This window comes from Carassius gibelio, chromosome A1 (genome assembly GCF_023724105.1).
Source record: "Carassius gibelio isolate Cgi1373 ecotype wild population from Czech Republic chromosome A1, carGib1.2-hapl.c, whole genome shotgun sequence".
NCBI lineage: Eukaryota > Metazoa > Chordata > Actinopteri > Cypriniformes > Cyprinidae > Carassius > Carassius gibelio.
This window is the reverse complement of record NC_068371.1, coordinates 3613045-3628965: the sequence shown is the minus strand read 5'-3', so window position 1 is coordinate 3628965 and position 15921 is coordinate 3613045. Positions and strand designations below refer to the sequence as shown.

Here is a 15921-nt window from a genome sequence, read left to right as displayed (position 1 = left end):
CATCTACATTTATTATGCTACCCAGTGCCTGCATGTTACCGAAGCATCAGTTAAAAGGGTAAAACTCTGTCTATGTGTTGATACCTCAGACACATCGTCACTATAAAACAGATAAGCACCACAGTGTGTATTATATGTGTGTAATATATAAACCAAATATCAATAATGAAAGATTGTCCACGAGGAAAAATGCATTTGTGTGCACTTGTAAATGGACCCTCTCGATTCAAAGATGGAGCATTAATATTGAATGTGCAATAAAATAAATACAAAGAAAATGCAGAAATAAAAAAAACAGCTCTCACATGAAGGAAAAAAATATTTATTGTATTATTTTATTAACTACAATGCTTATTTTGGAAAGTCTATTGATCATACTTTTGTGGTGGTGAAGTGATCAATCACAGCATGAAACTTTCTTTTAAGGCAATTAAAATGTGCTTCAATTCTGGAAAACCACTTATAGCCATTAATCAAATGTTCATTTCAAACAATACTGAGTGAACTACAGTTTGTGTCAATGCATTTGTATGAGGTCAAGCAAAGAGGAGAAAAAACGTCTTAGAAAATTAGTTCTTGCATCAAGGTCTCTGATAATCCTGCTCTTGAAACCCTGTAAACCCTTCTTTGATATAAGTGAATGTGTGCCTTGAAAAAAACATAAAAGTGAACACTACATAAACCATATAAATGTTGTACAACAATTTGGCTGCAAAGATGACAGCTGACTTTTATTGCTCAAATGAGAAACTCTTAAAGGTGCAGTATGTAATTTTGAGCTAGTAGTTAAAATATATAGTTTAAAAATATTGTTTCTCCGGTACATCCTCCTCAGACTCGAGGAGTCTGGGTTGTCAGATTGAGAACGTGCGACAGGGAGAATTCAACTGACAAATGAAGGCAGCGAGCCTTACAATTTAAGCTGACAAGATGATTCATCCATGTTTAATTATTCCTCTCGAAACAGAGATTTTTAGTTGGATCCAAAGCTTTTTAGGTTGGATAGAATCTGTGATCTCTGACCCAATTTGTGTTGCTGGATTCCATGACTGTGTAAGGAATCACACACACCAAAACAAAAACAGACATTCTGACACAGAATGCACATTAAAAGTAGACTGTAGCATTGCTTTTCAGAGAAACAAGTATATTAAGCGTTTCCTAAATATCTGCAAATCAATTATGGCATTTGTATGCTTTACTATAGTCAAAAAAATTACATACAGCACCTTTAATTAAAGAAACAGGATCATTGGTTTATAGCGTTGAGACTGTTTGTCATGTGACACACATAAGGAATTCACTAAGAAGGAACAGAACCAGCAAATGTGTTTATCTGCATCTAAAGAAATTATGCAAATTGAGTAATGGCTGATTTTACGGCTGATTATAACACTCTACTCCAATTAATCATCATTTGATAATTTACTGCTACCACGATCAGTAGAAAATGTAAATCGGTATCTGTTTACATACAATTGTGTTTACAGCCAGCTTCCTGTGGACGATAATAGCACAACGTTAATACACATGCTATAAGAAGCCTAATTTGCATAGAAAAGAGGTTTTCAAAAAAATTATTATGTGCTGCTTAAACTGTATTGCGGGTGGTTGGTGAATAAAATTCCTAAGTTTGCGCTGAAACACCACACGCTAATGCAACAGTTTAGTGAATTCGTCCCACAATGGTTCGGTTCTGCTGAACGTTAATGTGGATTTGTGTTTGTGATATGTCAAAGCTGGTATGCCCCAAAGTCACAGGATCACTCAGTGGATATTTTAGAAATCCCCATATCTGCAAATGGGAAAGAGAAGAATATGATGGGAAAAGGCAGGGAAGGACAGAGAGAGGCAGATGCATCAGTAAACTTTTCCACATCGAAGGTGACACTATTGTTAAATGCAGAAGTTTACAAAACTCTGGAAGGCACTTGCTCTCCTCTATCATGAATAAAAGAGAAGGAGTAGAGAGAGAAAGATGTGACTCACACTTCTTCTGCCACGGGGGTGTTGTAGCTCTGAAAGAGAGGCTGAACAAAGAGTCCGAGTGTGCCGACGACACACACCAGGATAAAAATCCAGAGGAAGAGCCGGTCGATCACCATGGCTACATACTTCCAGTCCTCAATGATCTGCAAACCAAAAAAAAAAAAAAAAACTCAAACTTACTTAAATATTCATTACCATTACAAATATGCATTTTTTAGTATTTGATTTCATTTACAAAATATGTGATGATTCCAATAATGCATAATTATAAATATATGTTTACACTTTTAATGTTTTATGACATTTGAGTGTTAAGAGGCAGCATCATTTTAATATAATAGTTTGCATATTAAACAGCATGTAAAATGTTATAAATTTGTACTGTTAAAATTCATAATCTGCATCTTGAACTCTTGAATCAGATCACACTGGTTGTGATACATGTTTTTTGATTCACTAAAATGAACCGAATCAGATCACACCGGTTGTGCTACATGTTTTTTGATCCACTAAAATGAACCAACTCATAAGAGTCATTTGTTCGGGAATCAGCTCACACCGGTTGTGCTGCATGTTTTTTGATCCACTAAAATGAACCGGTTCATAAGAGTCATTTGTTCGGGAATCAGATCACACCGGTTGTGCTGCATGTTTTTTGATTCACTAAAATGAACCGAATCAGATCACACCGGTTGTGCTACATGTTTTTTGATCCACTAAAATGAACCAACTCATAAGAGTCATTTGTTCGGGAATCAGATCACACCGGTTGTGCTGCATGTTTTTTGATTCACTAAAATGAACCGAATCAGATCACACCGGTTGTGCTGCATGTTTTTTGATCCACTAAAATGAACCGACTCATAAGAGTCATTTGTTCGGGAATCAGATCACACCGGTTGTGCTGCATGTTTTTTGATTCACTAAAATGAACCGAATCAGATCACACCGGTTGTGCTACATGTTTTTTGATCCACTAAAATGAACCGACTCATAAGAGTCATTTGTTCGGGAATCAGATCACACCGGTTGTGCTGCATGTTTTTTGATTCACTAAAATGAACCGAATCAGATCACACCGGTTGTGCTGCATGTTTTTTGATTCACTAAAATGAACCGACTCATAAGAGTCATTTGTTTTCGGGAATCAGCTCACACCGGTTGTGCTGCATGTTTTTTGTTCCACTAAAATGAACCGACTCATAAGAGTCCTTTGTTCGGGAATCAGATCACACCGGTTGTGCTGCATGTTTTTTGATCCACTAAAATGAACCGGTTCATAAGAGTCATTTGTTCGGGAATCAGATCACACCCGTTGTGCTACAAGTTTTTTGATCCACTAAAATGAACCGACTCATAAGAGTCATTTGTTCGGGAATCAGATCACACCGGTTGTGCAACATGTTTTTTGATCCACTAAAAGGAACCAACTCATAAGAGTAATTTGTTGGGGAATCAGATCACACCGGTTGTGCTACATGTTTCTTGATTCACAAAAATGAACCGACTCATAAGAGTCCTTTGTTCGGGAATCAGCTCACACCGGTTGTGCAACATGTTTTTTGATCCACTAAAATGAACCGAATCATAAGAGTAATTTGTTTATGGAATCAGCTCACACCGGTTGTGCAACATGTTTTTTGATCCACTAAAATGAACCGGTTCATAAGAGTCATTTGCTCAGGAATCAATTTACCCCATTTGTTCTGCATGTTTTTTAATTCACTAAGAACCAGCTACTATAAGAGTCATTTGTTCAAGATTTAGACACCACTGGCTGTGCTACATGTTTTTTTTTTTTATTCACTAAAAGAAATTGCCCATAAGAGTCATTTGTTCGGGAATAGGCTACACCAGTTCCTCTGCATGATTTTTTATTTACTAAAAAGAACCAACCCATAAGATTCATCATATCAGCAATTGTTGTGCTGTATTGTTGATTCACTAAAACTCTACTCCACTCAAACTCAGTAATAAATAAATCAATAAAGTCAATCAGTCAATAAAATACAAATCCACATCTCACCCCTTCATCGTCATCCTCAATCTTCATATGTTCAGCAATGAACCTCACACCATCTATGGCCTCATCCACATCTTGGTCGTGCCTGACTTTCACTCTCTGCCTGAACTCTGACCCCTCAGGGAGGTCACCGACCCTCCAAGCCCCGCACACACGCCCAGGGTCATCAGTTAAGAAGAACGAGTCTCCATCCTGATGAGATGAGAATGATTTCCGTTGATGTTTCCGTCGAAACCTTTCCCGTACATTAGACCTTCCAGGCCGTCGCATCAGAAGGAAAGCAGGAAGCTTATGAAGAAACACACACTTGACCCACTCGGGCATGTAGTGTGTCGATGGAGAACGGTGGTGCACGTTGAGCACACACACACTCGTCACAATAGAAAATGTGACCAGCACCATCGTAAACATCAGATACTTTCCTATTAATGGAACAGCTAATGATGTTGGTGGAACGATCTTCGATATCAGGAGCAGAAACACAGTAAGAGCCAGAAGAACCGACATGCATAGTGTCACCTTCTCTCCACAGTCTGAAGGGAGGTAGAAAACCAGAATTGCAAGAGACGTGATGAGGACGCATGGAATGATAAGGTTAATCGTGTAGAAGAGAGGTTTGCGTTTAATCACAAAGTCGTATGTGATATCCAGATATGTGAGGTCATTGGGGTCTTCGTTTTTTCTGCCAGGGAGGGACACGATATCCCATTCGCCGCTGGGTGTGTAGTCATCGCGACTGGCAAAATCAGACGTCAAGACAAGATCGAGTTCTGTGCGGTCATAGGTCCAAGAGCGAAATTTAAGCGTGCAGTTCTGTTGATCGAAAGGGAAGTTACGGACTTCTATAGCACAGGCGCTCTTGTAGATGGCAGGAGGGAGCCAGAAAATATCCCCAGTGTTGGAGACTACGGCATTGCAGTAAAATGAAACTTCATATACACCATCAGCACTGTAAGAAAAAAATGAATATTATGAATATCAATCAACTGTATTCTGTGTATTCCTAAAGAACAAAAAGGGAGTTACACTGGGATAATGTATGCAGTTCTAAATGCATTCTATATTTATTTACTTTATTTATTTATCATTCATTTTTTATTTAAAATATATTTTTATTTTATGCAAATATATTATAAATAACAAATAAACAATTTATGTAAATAAAAAAGTTTTTTTCTAAATAACAACAATTTTACGATATAACCACTATTAATGTAATGTTAGATTTAGACTAATTTAATATGCAATTTTATTTATTTATTTATTAGTACATACATTTTTTATTTAAAATAATTGTTATTAATCTCATTGTTTCTTGAAAATTAAACTATAAAAATATCAAATTTGGCATCTTAGGGTTAGGTTAGGTATATTATTATAAATGTAAGTCACTTTGGACAAAGCATCTTCTAAATTACTAAATGTGTGTGTGTGTGTGTGTGTGTGTGTGTGTGTGTGTGTGTGTGTGTGTGTGTGTGTGTGTGTGTGTGGTTAACTTAAATCATAGCCCCCGTTTTGAAAAACCCATGAATATGAGATGCTGAGAACGCCTCCTCTTCACACACAGTTCCTGGTTATTATGCATTAATTAACAGATCTTTAATCCGGGATCGCTCCCCCTCTATGCCCTTGAAAATATTAGTGTACAGCTTTTCAATTAAAATTATCATAGAAATTCAATGCTTATTTAAGCAAAGGATTCGATGCGCCAGTGTCTCTTTACATGAAGAAATGCCTCTTAAGATAACTAACGTCTCATCCCACCAAATTTAGCCATTTAAGCAATGAACATGCGTAAATGCATCCTTTATTTTTATCTACTAAAATAGAGGTTATATAACACATATTACTTCCACAAGGAACAACCATCTGACCTAAATCAAACACTTTAAACATTTTGCTTGTCATACTTATTTTTTTCTTCATTCTTCTGAGCTTTGTCAAGACCGTAAACGTGAACGACATGAAACAACAGCAACAAGGGAGACTGCTCTTACTTTTGGCAACTTTCTGGCATAATTATCTAATCTTGTGTAACAGTGACAGTTTGCTTGTTGTATTGTGTTTGACACTAAACACTGCTATGCATCAGGTCTCACAACATCCCATGGCCTTAATAAGAACTGAAAAAAGCTGCAGGAAATGTATTATTGTGGTACTAATAACTGCAAAAACAAAGTTATTCCAAATAAAACATTAATTCATCAAACATTACGATACACATGTAAGATTGCATAACTATACTGAATGAAAGTGTGTATCAGTGCACACTATAGTGCATACTATTATCAGTACTTACTCAGCAATAACATATTCCTTTATTTATATTATTTCACAAAATCCAGTTTTTCTGAATTTTTTTATCAAATAAATGCAGCCTTGGTGCGCAGAAGAGACCTTCAAAAGAAATTAAAACTCTTATTGATACCAAACTAAGTCTATAGACAGTAGAGATGTGCTAATGATATATAAATGTACTGGTCACAGTTATAGCATACTTGTTATAGAGTACTATATCAGGAAGCCAGATGTGCTGTGATGGTATTCGTAGTTTTTTGATGCCTTCATACTCATTCGGGTCCCACACCAGTCTGTAGTCAGTCCACTCCTACAGAGAGAGTAAAGTGTGGTTAAAACTTTTCAACGTGGGTTAGACAATTTACCAGAATTGCTACCAAGCACACTTTTAACAGAACAGCTAAATGCATTCACTTGGTTAAACAGGATTTTCCCTCACTTTTAGAAATGACCTAAAAGTGAACTATAATTGAATTACAACTCAAATTTGACACATGCAGTAAATGCACTCATGTGTTTGACAGCTGATTAGACTGTGTTTTATAACACTATCCAGATGAGAGCACAGGCATAGCAGGTGAGCTCACCTGAGTCAGCCACACATTCGTCGTCATGATTTGTTCCCTCTCATTCTATAAAAGGAGCAGAACATTGCATGTAACAGCGGAAAAATTAATAGAAAATAATCAAGCGGAATGACACAAGATGCATCAACCGTGTGAGCACTAACACTGAGTTCTATCTAGAAGTGACAGGAAAGGGTTAAAGCATGTGAATGATTTGCTCTAATTTACAGCTGTGTGAAGCACAGATCTGAACAAATGAGATTCCACAGAGGGCGGGGCTACCCAGTGCAACAAGACAAAAATAGTAACAGATTGTTTTGTCGCTTGTCACTGTTTGGCACTGTGCCTGGTTACAACAGAGCGTCAATGTGATTTTACCTGTCAGTGTGAATGACCTTAAGTCTCTAATGTGTCACAGGCATGTTACCGCTGCACCACGGCTCAAATGCAATTGTGTGCTTGTGACATGAACATTAAATGCACCATTTATACACACACTCACACGATTGTATGCAAAATGCCTTAAATGTTACTTATTGAAATATCAGTAAATATTAAATATTAGCTATAAAGTTTGAGTCAGAATGAAACTGATATTTTTATTCAGTATTTTTATTTCTGCTCATCAAAGAATTCTGGGGTGAAAAACACTTAAACGCTATCTACACTTCATTAAAAAGCAGCAAATCAGCATGTTAAAATGATTTCCGAAGGATCATGTGACAATGAAGACATAAACTTTTAAAAAGAAATGTATAAATCATTTATATTTAGGACATTTAGCACACACTCCTACCCAGAGTCACTTAAAAAAGGTTTATACAGTATATGTTAGGTCATGAGATTGTACTGTATATATTTATGATGCTGATATCACGTATAATAAATCACACAAGCAAGTGTGTATGTTTAGAGTTGGAGCTAAACTCTGCGAAACAGTGGACCTTGAGTTGCACACCTCTTCTTGAATATTTTGAGTTTTCTGTGTGTGCATATGAGACATACTTACCACACTAATGAGCTGTGCAAGAGAGACTTTGATGCCAATAGTGACCTGCTGACTCTTATTGACCGCAGGACGGATAAGTTTATTGTAACGCTCAGGACCGAGCAGAAAATCTACCAGCCTCTCCTCAGCATCAGCAGCAAGAGACCCTAAAATACACAAACACAAACAATAAATGCTAAAGTAAAGGTGTGATATTATCTGTCTATCTATGCATGTGTGTGTATGTTTGTGTTTGTGTATATATAACATTTTCAGTGCAGTATATGACTGTATGTTCGCTAGAACATAAAAGAAAGTATTTTTGTGACTTTTTGTGATCGATGTGAGTGTCTTGATGGATTTTTGACATAGAGATGTAGGATTTTGACATTTTCCTTGATCAAAGACGTTGTAAAACTAAAAACAGGTCGTTCTGAAATCCTTGGATTTCTGACATTTGACTTTTTTAACAGTCTGAGCTGCACATTTTAGAGCAGATTATTGTGTTAACTTTATTTTATAAATTACTATAAATGAACTAAATTATGACTGATTTGCCAAAATAATAATAATAATAGGAAGAAGAATTAGAGAAGAATTATTACATCAGAAAAAATGACATTAAAAAAGGTGTAGAAACAAATTTAACTCAAAAATGGCAAGTAACACATTGTATTAAACGTGAAATTTTAAAGATGAAAATCTGAAAGCATTTTCTGGTAAAACATCCTCCAATAATCTTGTTTAATATGATTCTAGACCGTTCTAGCTTTGCATCTAGTGTCTGTTTGCCCAAATCTTTTACAGTAATTGTCTTTAAATGTCAAACATCAAATCATGAAAAGACATTGAAGTTATAAAGCAGTGCTATCTCCTACAGTTATAGTTCTGGAGCTTTTGAGAAAATCATGAAAAGGTCAGAGGTGTCTGCTAAGCTGCATGTAATCTGCTTTCACTGTAGAGCAAAAAACCACAAACATGTCAGAATCATTTTTCTCCGCATCTTATCCCATCATAACTCATAAGACCACCAATGCTGTGGAGGGGGTGTGCCAATGACATGGCAAAACAATGACTTGCCAAGCCGGTAGCAACACACACACACACACACACACACACACACACACACACACGTCATTTCCTCCTCACTGCATGTGGATAAGATCTCCAGTGACTGTGCTCCTCCTCTCAAAACAGAATACTGACACACACACACACACACACACACACACACACACACACACACCTAGTTTCCATCATGAATCCAAGAGTGTGTCAGACTCCGTTGGATCTGTTCCGCACAGGAAGACACACACACCTTTGAGCTTCTGTGGCTATGCTGAGCTTTAGTCACTTTGCATGGCTTTTCCCTTTAAGCAAAGAAAGGTCCTGATCCACTTCACATCAGTTTATGTGTGTGTTTATGTGTAACTCAGTCCTCAAGGATGTTATACCCATGCAAAAGCCTCTGGAAAGAGCATCAGTGTGTGACCATATACTGTATGTGTGTCTGACCTAATATCTCTAATCTCAGACCCATCTGTTTGTTACCACCATTTCTAGCTTAATGCTTCGTCAGACAGACAAAACATCTGCAGCATCATCTGACTCTAATATCCATTTTATTGATTTATCTATTTGCCATTCTTTCATTGTCTATATGAGCTGCAGTGGATTCAAATGCAGTAACAGAGAGTACCAAATCTCCTTAGAAAATGATGACAATGTTTATAAATAAACAAGAATTTCATATTTTACATTTTAGACAATGCACGTTGGCATGTTCAAGCCTAATCCGTTAAATTTTCTCAGAGAAAGGTCATAATGGCATAAGCATAAACCAGTTGACACAGGTAGATTTAATAGCCTTTTACACAGAATTTGCACATCACATAAGCTGCCACTACCGAGACTCAAACCCACTCCCTTTGGGTTACCAGCTTGACTGGCTAACCATTAGGCCACAACTGCCATAATATACACAGTGTTTTTGACTTATAATTTATTGATCCATAAGGCATGAAACTGCTGCTGTCTTTTAAGCTGTTAGCCAGGTTTTACATCATACTACAGAAAATATATTGATGATCTTTACTTTCTTGATGTCAGTAGTGTGCTCATATTTACTTTTGAGCCTTGTAGATAATTTTCTTTTACCAAATTGTGCTACTCTTGCATTAAGTAAGATAGTCCTTGTATCTCTTTAGGTGCTTCTCTTCAGGTGCACATTTTTAATGCAGGTTTATACTTTTAAGTGCAAACTTATCTGCCTTTTTTCAACGTGGAAGAAAGGCGTTTTCTGTGAATGTGCCAGACTTCTGGTTCATTAGCTGCTGTGGGGAAATAACGAGAAGAATATAACAACATGCACGGAACAGTAAAACTGTTTGCACTACAAACAAGTGTGTTCACGATTAAGATAATACATTAAAATAAAATTTTAAGACACAATTGTTTGCTTTTCAAGCAGCAAAACAAGCTGTTTTGTACAGCTAAAAATAGCTGGAAGTGCAGGACACCGGAAGCCAGACTCATAAAATTTACAAATGGCCACACCCGCTCTTACGGGAAAACTAAGGTGGATAGAAAGCCTGAGTAAAAGACATGCACACAAACATGCACAACAACTCTTGAAAGAGCTGATAATTAAAGATGAAAGATGTCATACTGCTACAATTACCACGTTATGTCTGTGTGTTTGAGGCTATTCAGCTGAGCTGTGATTTTTGTGCATGTGACTGAACTGCTTCTGAAGAGGTTGTGTGTTTTTGTAAAGCTTGCTCTGATGTTAATGGATGTTAGTGGGGGTTAAGTGCTCTCATCCCTCACATTATGTATAGGTCTTATCCCAGGTTATATCTGCACATCGATCGTAATCCTGCATTTTAGGATCTATTACATATATATTTGATCATTTTAAGATATTTAATATAGTCTTTTGCCTGGTTGTGGACACTAGTAATCACAATATCACCAGTAATTCTGAAAAATAGCCACGATGCTTGTTATGAAATTAATCCAAATCAAGGCTTCAACAGAATTTCAATATAAGAATCTAACTTCTGGACTCTTAACAGTTTGGTGATGTAACTACAAAATATATTTTCTTTCAAAATGTATATTATTTATTGTACATTTATATCACTTTTATAGCGCTTTGTGCATTATTAAAAAAATAGCAAGCATTTTTTTTTTACATTAACATTATATTTTAGATTTTGCTGTTAGAGTACAGTGAATATTTTAATAACATTTGCTAAGGCCTTCAATTAACCTTTATTTATGCTTCCTTTACTTATACATTCCAAAACTGGAAATATGAAAAAAAAAAAAAAAAAAAAAAAGTCTAAGGTCATATGGCAACTTATAAGTGAATAATATATATATATATATATATATATATATATATATATATATATATATTTGTCTAACCCTACACAGACACATGGCATAATAATAAACATTGAATATAAAATAAATTAATTAATTAAAATTGCATGGAACACAGAAATAGTTAAAAGAATGTTCATGCTGCTCTTTTTAATGAAAGTGGATGGGGACCAAGCACCGTTAAGCTTCAACAATTACCAAACAAAATAAAACATCAAAAGTGGTTCTTATAACGCAGGCACTATAATCCAAGTCTTCTGGAGCAATATGTATATTTACAGAGCATAAGATTCAAACTGTAAAAAAATCACTATGACCTTCCTGAAGTTCAGAAGCACAAAAACTCAAAGAATAGTATTTGACCTACTTAATAAACAATTGACACTTAAACTTAATCAACAAGTCTTCTACTATGCACATGTGTCCCACATGAACGCATGCATCCATTAGGAGAGAGAGTGTGTGTGTGTGTGTGAGAGAGAGAGAGAGAGAGAGAGAGAGAGAGAGACTGGTAACACCATGTTACCAATGTCAGTAATAAAATAAAATAAAATAATGCATGCTTATTTTTTGCGTGCTGCTATTTCTGAATATTTGACTAGTGTCTATTTGACAAACCATTATAATAAATGTATTTAAAAACAAGTATGCAATAGCCTCTTACTTGTCACGCAGAGCCAAAGTAGGCAGAAACAAATAAGCCACTTTGATGCCATCACGAAGACCATTTCTCTCTCTCTCTTTCTGTCCTGGGTGAAGGTTCACAGTGATGTCCAGTGCACTCTCCAGGACGGGCGCTGTGGTGCTTTACCCTAGCCGAGGGTTATTCTCTGTGCTCCGGGCTTTGCTCTTTCTCTCTCAGCATTCAGCAGCCGTCTCTCAATCATCGACAAATGTTTTGCTCGCGTTAAGGCAATGTACTCCAGTGCGCCGAGAGAAGCGCGAGCCCGTCCACAGACTCCGGTCAGATTACGCGCGCTAACATTTGAAGCGCGCTTTAGCCTTTCATCAAGTCAGTGCGTGTGTCTTAACGAGAAAGAGACGCGGCTGTTGCAAACATGTTTCCTGACAACAAGAAAGCAAATGACAGTAAACTGTAGACGGCTCCATGTAAACTTTTAAGCGCGAGAACTGACACGCAACACACACGTCACCTTTTAATGCTCACATACTTAGGCAATAACAATGTTCTTATAGTATGCACTTATATGATTGAATGTATTTCTGGCTGAGTAATCTTCAGATGCAGTGCAGGGATCTGTGAGAACAATGATACAGTCTCATATGGGACTCCAGGACTCAAAAATATGATTATTATCATCAGCTTCAATAAGCTATGTTACGTCATTTTAGGATTTCTCGCCTTATCAATCATTAAATAAAAAAAAATAAAATAAAAACTGTCTACTTTCTGTCGTCAGGTTGTTCCAAATCCGTAAGACTATATTGAATATATTTTTATGAAACCTGAGAGATTTCTGTCAGTCCATTGAAAGTCTATTCCAACTTTGATTAAAACGTTTAGAAATATTGTAGTAATATTTTACCTTAAGGTCACATTAGTAAATGCATTGACTAACAATGAGCAATGCATTATGTATTAATCTTTGTTAATGTTAGTTAATAAAAATACAACTGTTCAGTGTTATTTCAAGTTCATTAAATAATATTAATCCACAACTTTTGTTGCTGACCCACATACTGTATACCTGCCAAAAAAGATGTCCTCTATTTATCTACTTTCTATTATCTACTGAAATATTCTATTTTAATGTCGTTTTAAAAAGGCTGTCCAGGAACCTGAGCACCCTTAACACCAAAAACCTTTCTGGGTGACACTAATTATTGTTCTGGCTCACTTCTTCAGATGAGTAAAGACACGACCAGTGGGGAAAAGTATAACAGAAGTGTAATAGATCATTAACATTTCAAGGAAACAAGGGTTCAGACCCCTGCTTTTTTCCTTTTTATTTATAAACATCAACCTGAACCTGAACTTAACATACAGTGATCACCAACTGCTAAAACAATAATAATAAGTGATAACCTTTGTTGCATGCCAGCAAAACAATTTTCTCATAGCATGAGGGTTGGCAGATGATTATATAATAATCAGTTTATAGCAAATAAGCCACTTTGTATGTACTGTATACATGTGAATGATGATTTCTGCTACATTTTAGACAATGATGCCTTTCTTTGAGGTATAGTTATAGTCAAAAGAGGCATGTATAAGATATCTTTAGTTTGAATAGTCATAAGGTTTCTGCATACGCCTGCTCTTTGTCTCTCACACGCACACTGACACACAAACACAAGGAGAGGCAGTGAGGTTAAAGCTTTAAAAGGCAAGCTTCTGCTTTCTATAACCACAGCAGGTAACCCGCCAACTGTTAAAAGCAGAATCTTGTTCACAGCATAGAATAATCTCCACACTGCACACACACTTTCATATAGACTCTACAATAAATACAGACTGATGATGTTTCATTGTGTCACTCATATCTGAGACTCTGATTTCAGTGGGATACCTAGTGTATATATTGATATTAATGTTGAAGCTTATAAAGATGTGTAATGTGGCAACACTGCACAAGAATTGATGTATTTGGTATCTAGAGGATCTAATGCATAAACCTGTTTAGAGTCACAACCTGATTTAGAATTGGCCTCCTTCAAGAGGATGCTTTTTTAGTTAATACTAATACAAAAACAATATACTATAGAGATTCATCAGCTTATTGTTGCATGACATCCAGAAAGACACATCTGATCATGTTTTATTTACATTTTAATGGCATGGTAACACTTCATAATCATGGTAATTGTGTTATCATTGGTTTATGCATACAGTATCATGAACCAGCAATTAATTTTACAGCATTTATTCATGTACTGTATAAATGTACTATTATCCATTGTTTATACAACTTGCATGTAAAATGTGTACATAGATATTATCACAATGCAGTGGATAAACTATTTTAAAGTATGTGCACTTACAGTGAACTTACACAAGAAAGTACTGAGTAATATAAGGACCTACTTGGACTTAATATGGGTTAAGGTTAGGGTTAGTATAATTAGTAAGTAGATAGTGCATACATGTAAAACAAGAATGTAAAATGAAGTGCTATCAATATTGCTCATGATCTTTACAGTTAACGTTAACACATTAAACATTACTGACATTTTCATGCTATTATGGCACACTCTTCTAAGAGTTTAACATTTCTTCAACAGTGTTTACCAGCATCCTCAGTCTGTGTCTCATGTACTGTAATTACCCATAGATCCGTTGCTGCTTTAAAAACACATACAGATGTTTCACACAGAGTCATTAATTTCAATCAAAGCTGTGGCTGCTGTGTGTAGATGGGGGTTATGACAGGAGTGTTGGGTAAATTGTGTTCTGCACACACATCCCATTTACGGGATGATGGAGATTCCAATCTGTCGTAATGGACTTGAATCACATCTCGCATTGTGTGGCCCACAGTAAAAGAGATTGACGGGCAAATAGGTGTGAGAGACAGATTACTGTAATATCTGAGGGGTTTTGTACAGATTAAAAAAATGGTAAGAGATGATTCATTGGATGTGCCAGTTTTATACTTATTCCTGGAGGACAAACACCTGTTTTCTAAGAAAGGTGACATTTCAGTTCTGATCCATCGTCCATCCAACAAACCTTCTGGCAAAAACAAACAGCTGATACTTTTCACAACATTTCAAATACAACTTACACAAATGCATGTGGACACCACATATATAATGCTTGAAAATCTTACACACACCGAGTTTTAAAGTCCAAAAATGAAAATTCTCCATTTGCTCACCCTCAAGCCATCCCAAATGCATGACTTTGGTTCTTCTGTGGAACACAAACAGAGATTCTTAGAAAAATAATTAATTGCTGTGAGTCCATAATGTCACAATTCACTACAGGAGGAGACAAGGAGCACGATTAATAATCCTTTAATTTCTCGAAACACAAGGGAAATCCAGAATAGGAGCAAGAAACATAGCAGATATTGACGATGTAGGCCCGACAGAGGAGAGACACAAAGACTGGAACTTAAATACTACAGATAATTACTAAACACAGGTGCATGGAATGAGACAATCAACATGGGACATGGAAAACATGGAGGAAAAAACACAGCATAATGAGTCCACGGGCGTGAAACATACAGTGCATGTTCATGGGTCCCTTATATTTGATGCCATGCAAAATGAATACAATAGCAATCCAACTATGACCCCAGTTGATAAAAATGTTTTCTTCTAAAGCAAAAAGATAGGTGTGTTTGAGAAAATTGCTATTTTTTTAACTATTTGAATTATAAACCATTGCTTCCCGGCCTACTGCCGAATGCAGTTTTAAGAGTTCATAGACGTAAACATTAACATTTGCGCAACCAGAGATGCAGAAGGACCGTTTTTCTCATCAGCATTGATTCATCAGCTGTTTTATGAATTACTGTGGAGTTTGTTTTGATAGGTTTCAGAAGCATCAACATTGAGAGACCTGCACTCGCTTACAGTTTATCAAAGATTTTGCTGCATTCCACAGAATAAAGTCAGACACACATCTAGGGTGACATGAGGTTTAGTAAATTATGAGAGAATTTTCATTTTCCTTGTGTATCATTTCATAGTAATGG

At 36.2% G+C, this 15921-nt stretch overlaps 1 protein-coding gene across 1 annotated transcript; it reads right to left on the bottom strand.

The window, feature by feature from the left end:
• Positions 1-306: 306 nt before the first annotated feature.
• On the bottom strand, positions 307-12238 carry LOC127958191 (neuronal acetylcholine receptor subunit beta-2). Its single transcript, XM_052557010.1, has 7 exons — positions 11919-12238; positions 7886-8031; positions 6898-6942; positions 6511-6620; positions 4016-4961; positions 1990-2132; positions 307-1795 (listed from the first exon to the last, which is right to left on the bottom strand). The coding sequence occupies exons 1-7, from the start codon at positions 11980-11982 to the stop codon at positions 1780-1782; spliced, it is 1470 nt and encodes a 489-aa protein (XP_052412970.1). The 5' UTR covers positions 11983-12238; the 3' UTR covers positions 307-1779.
• Positions 12239-15921: the final 3683 nt, after the last annotated feature.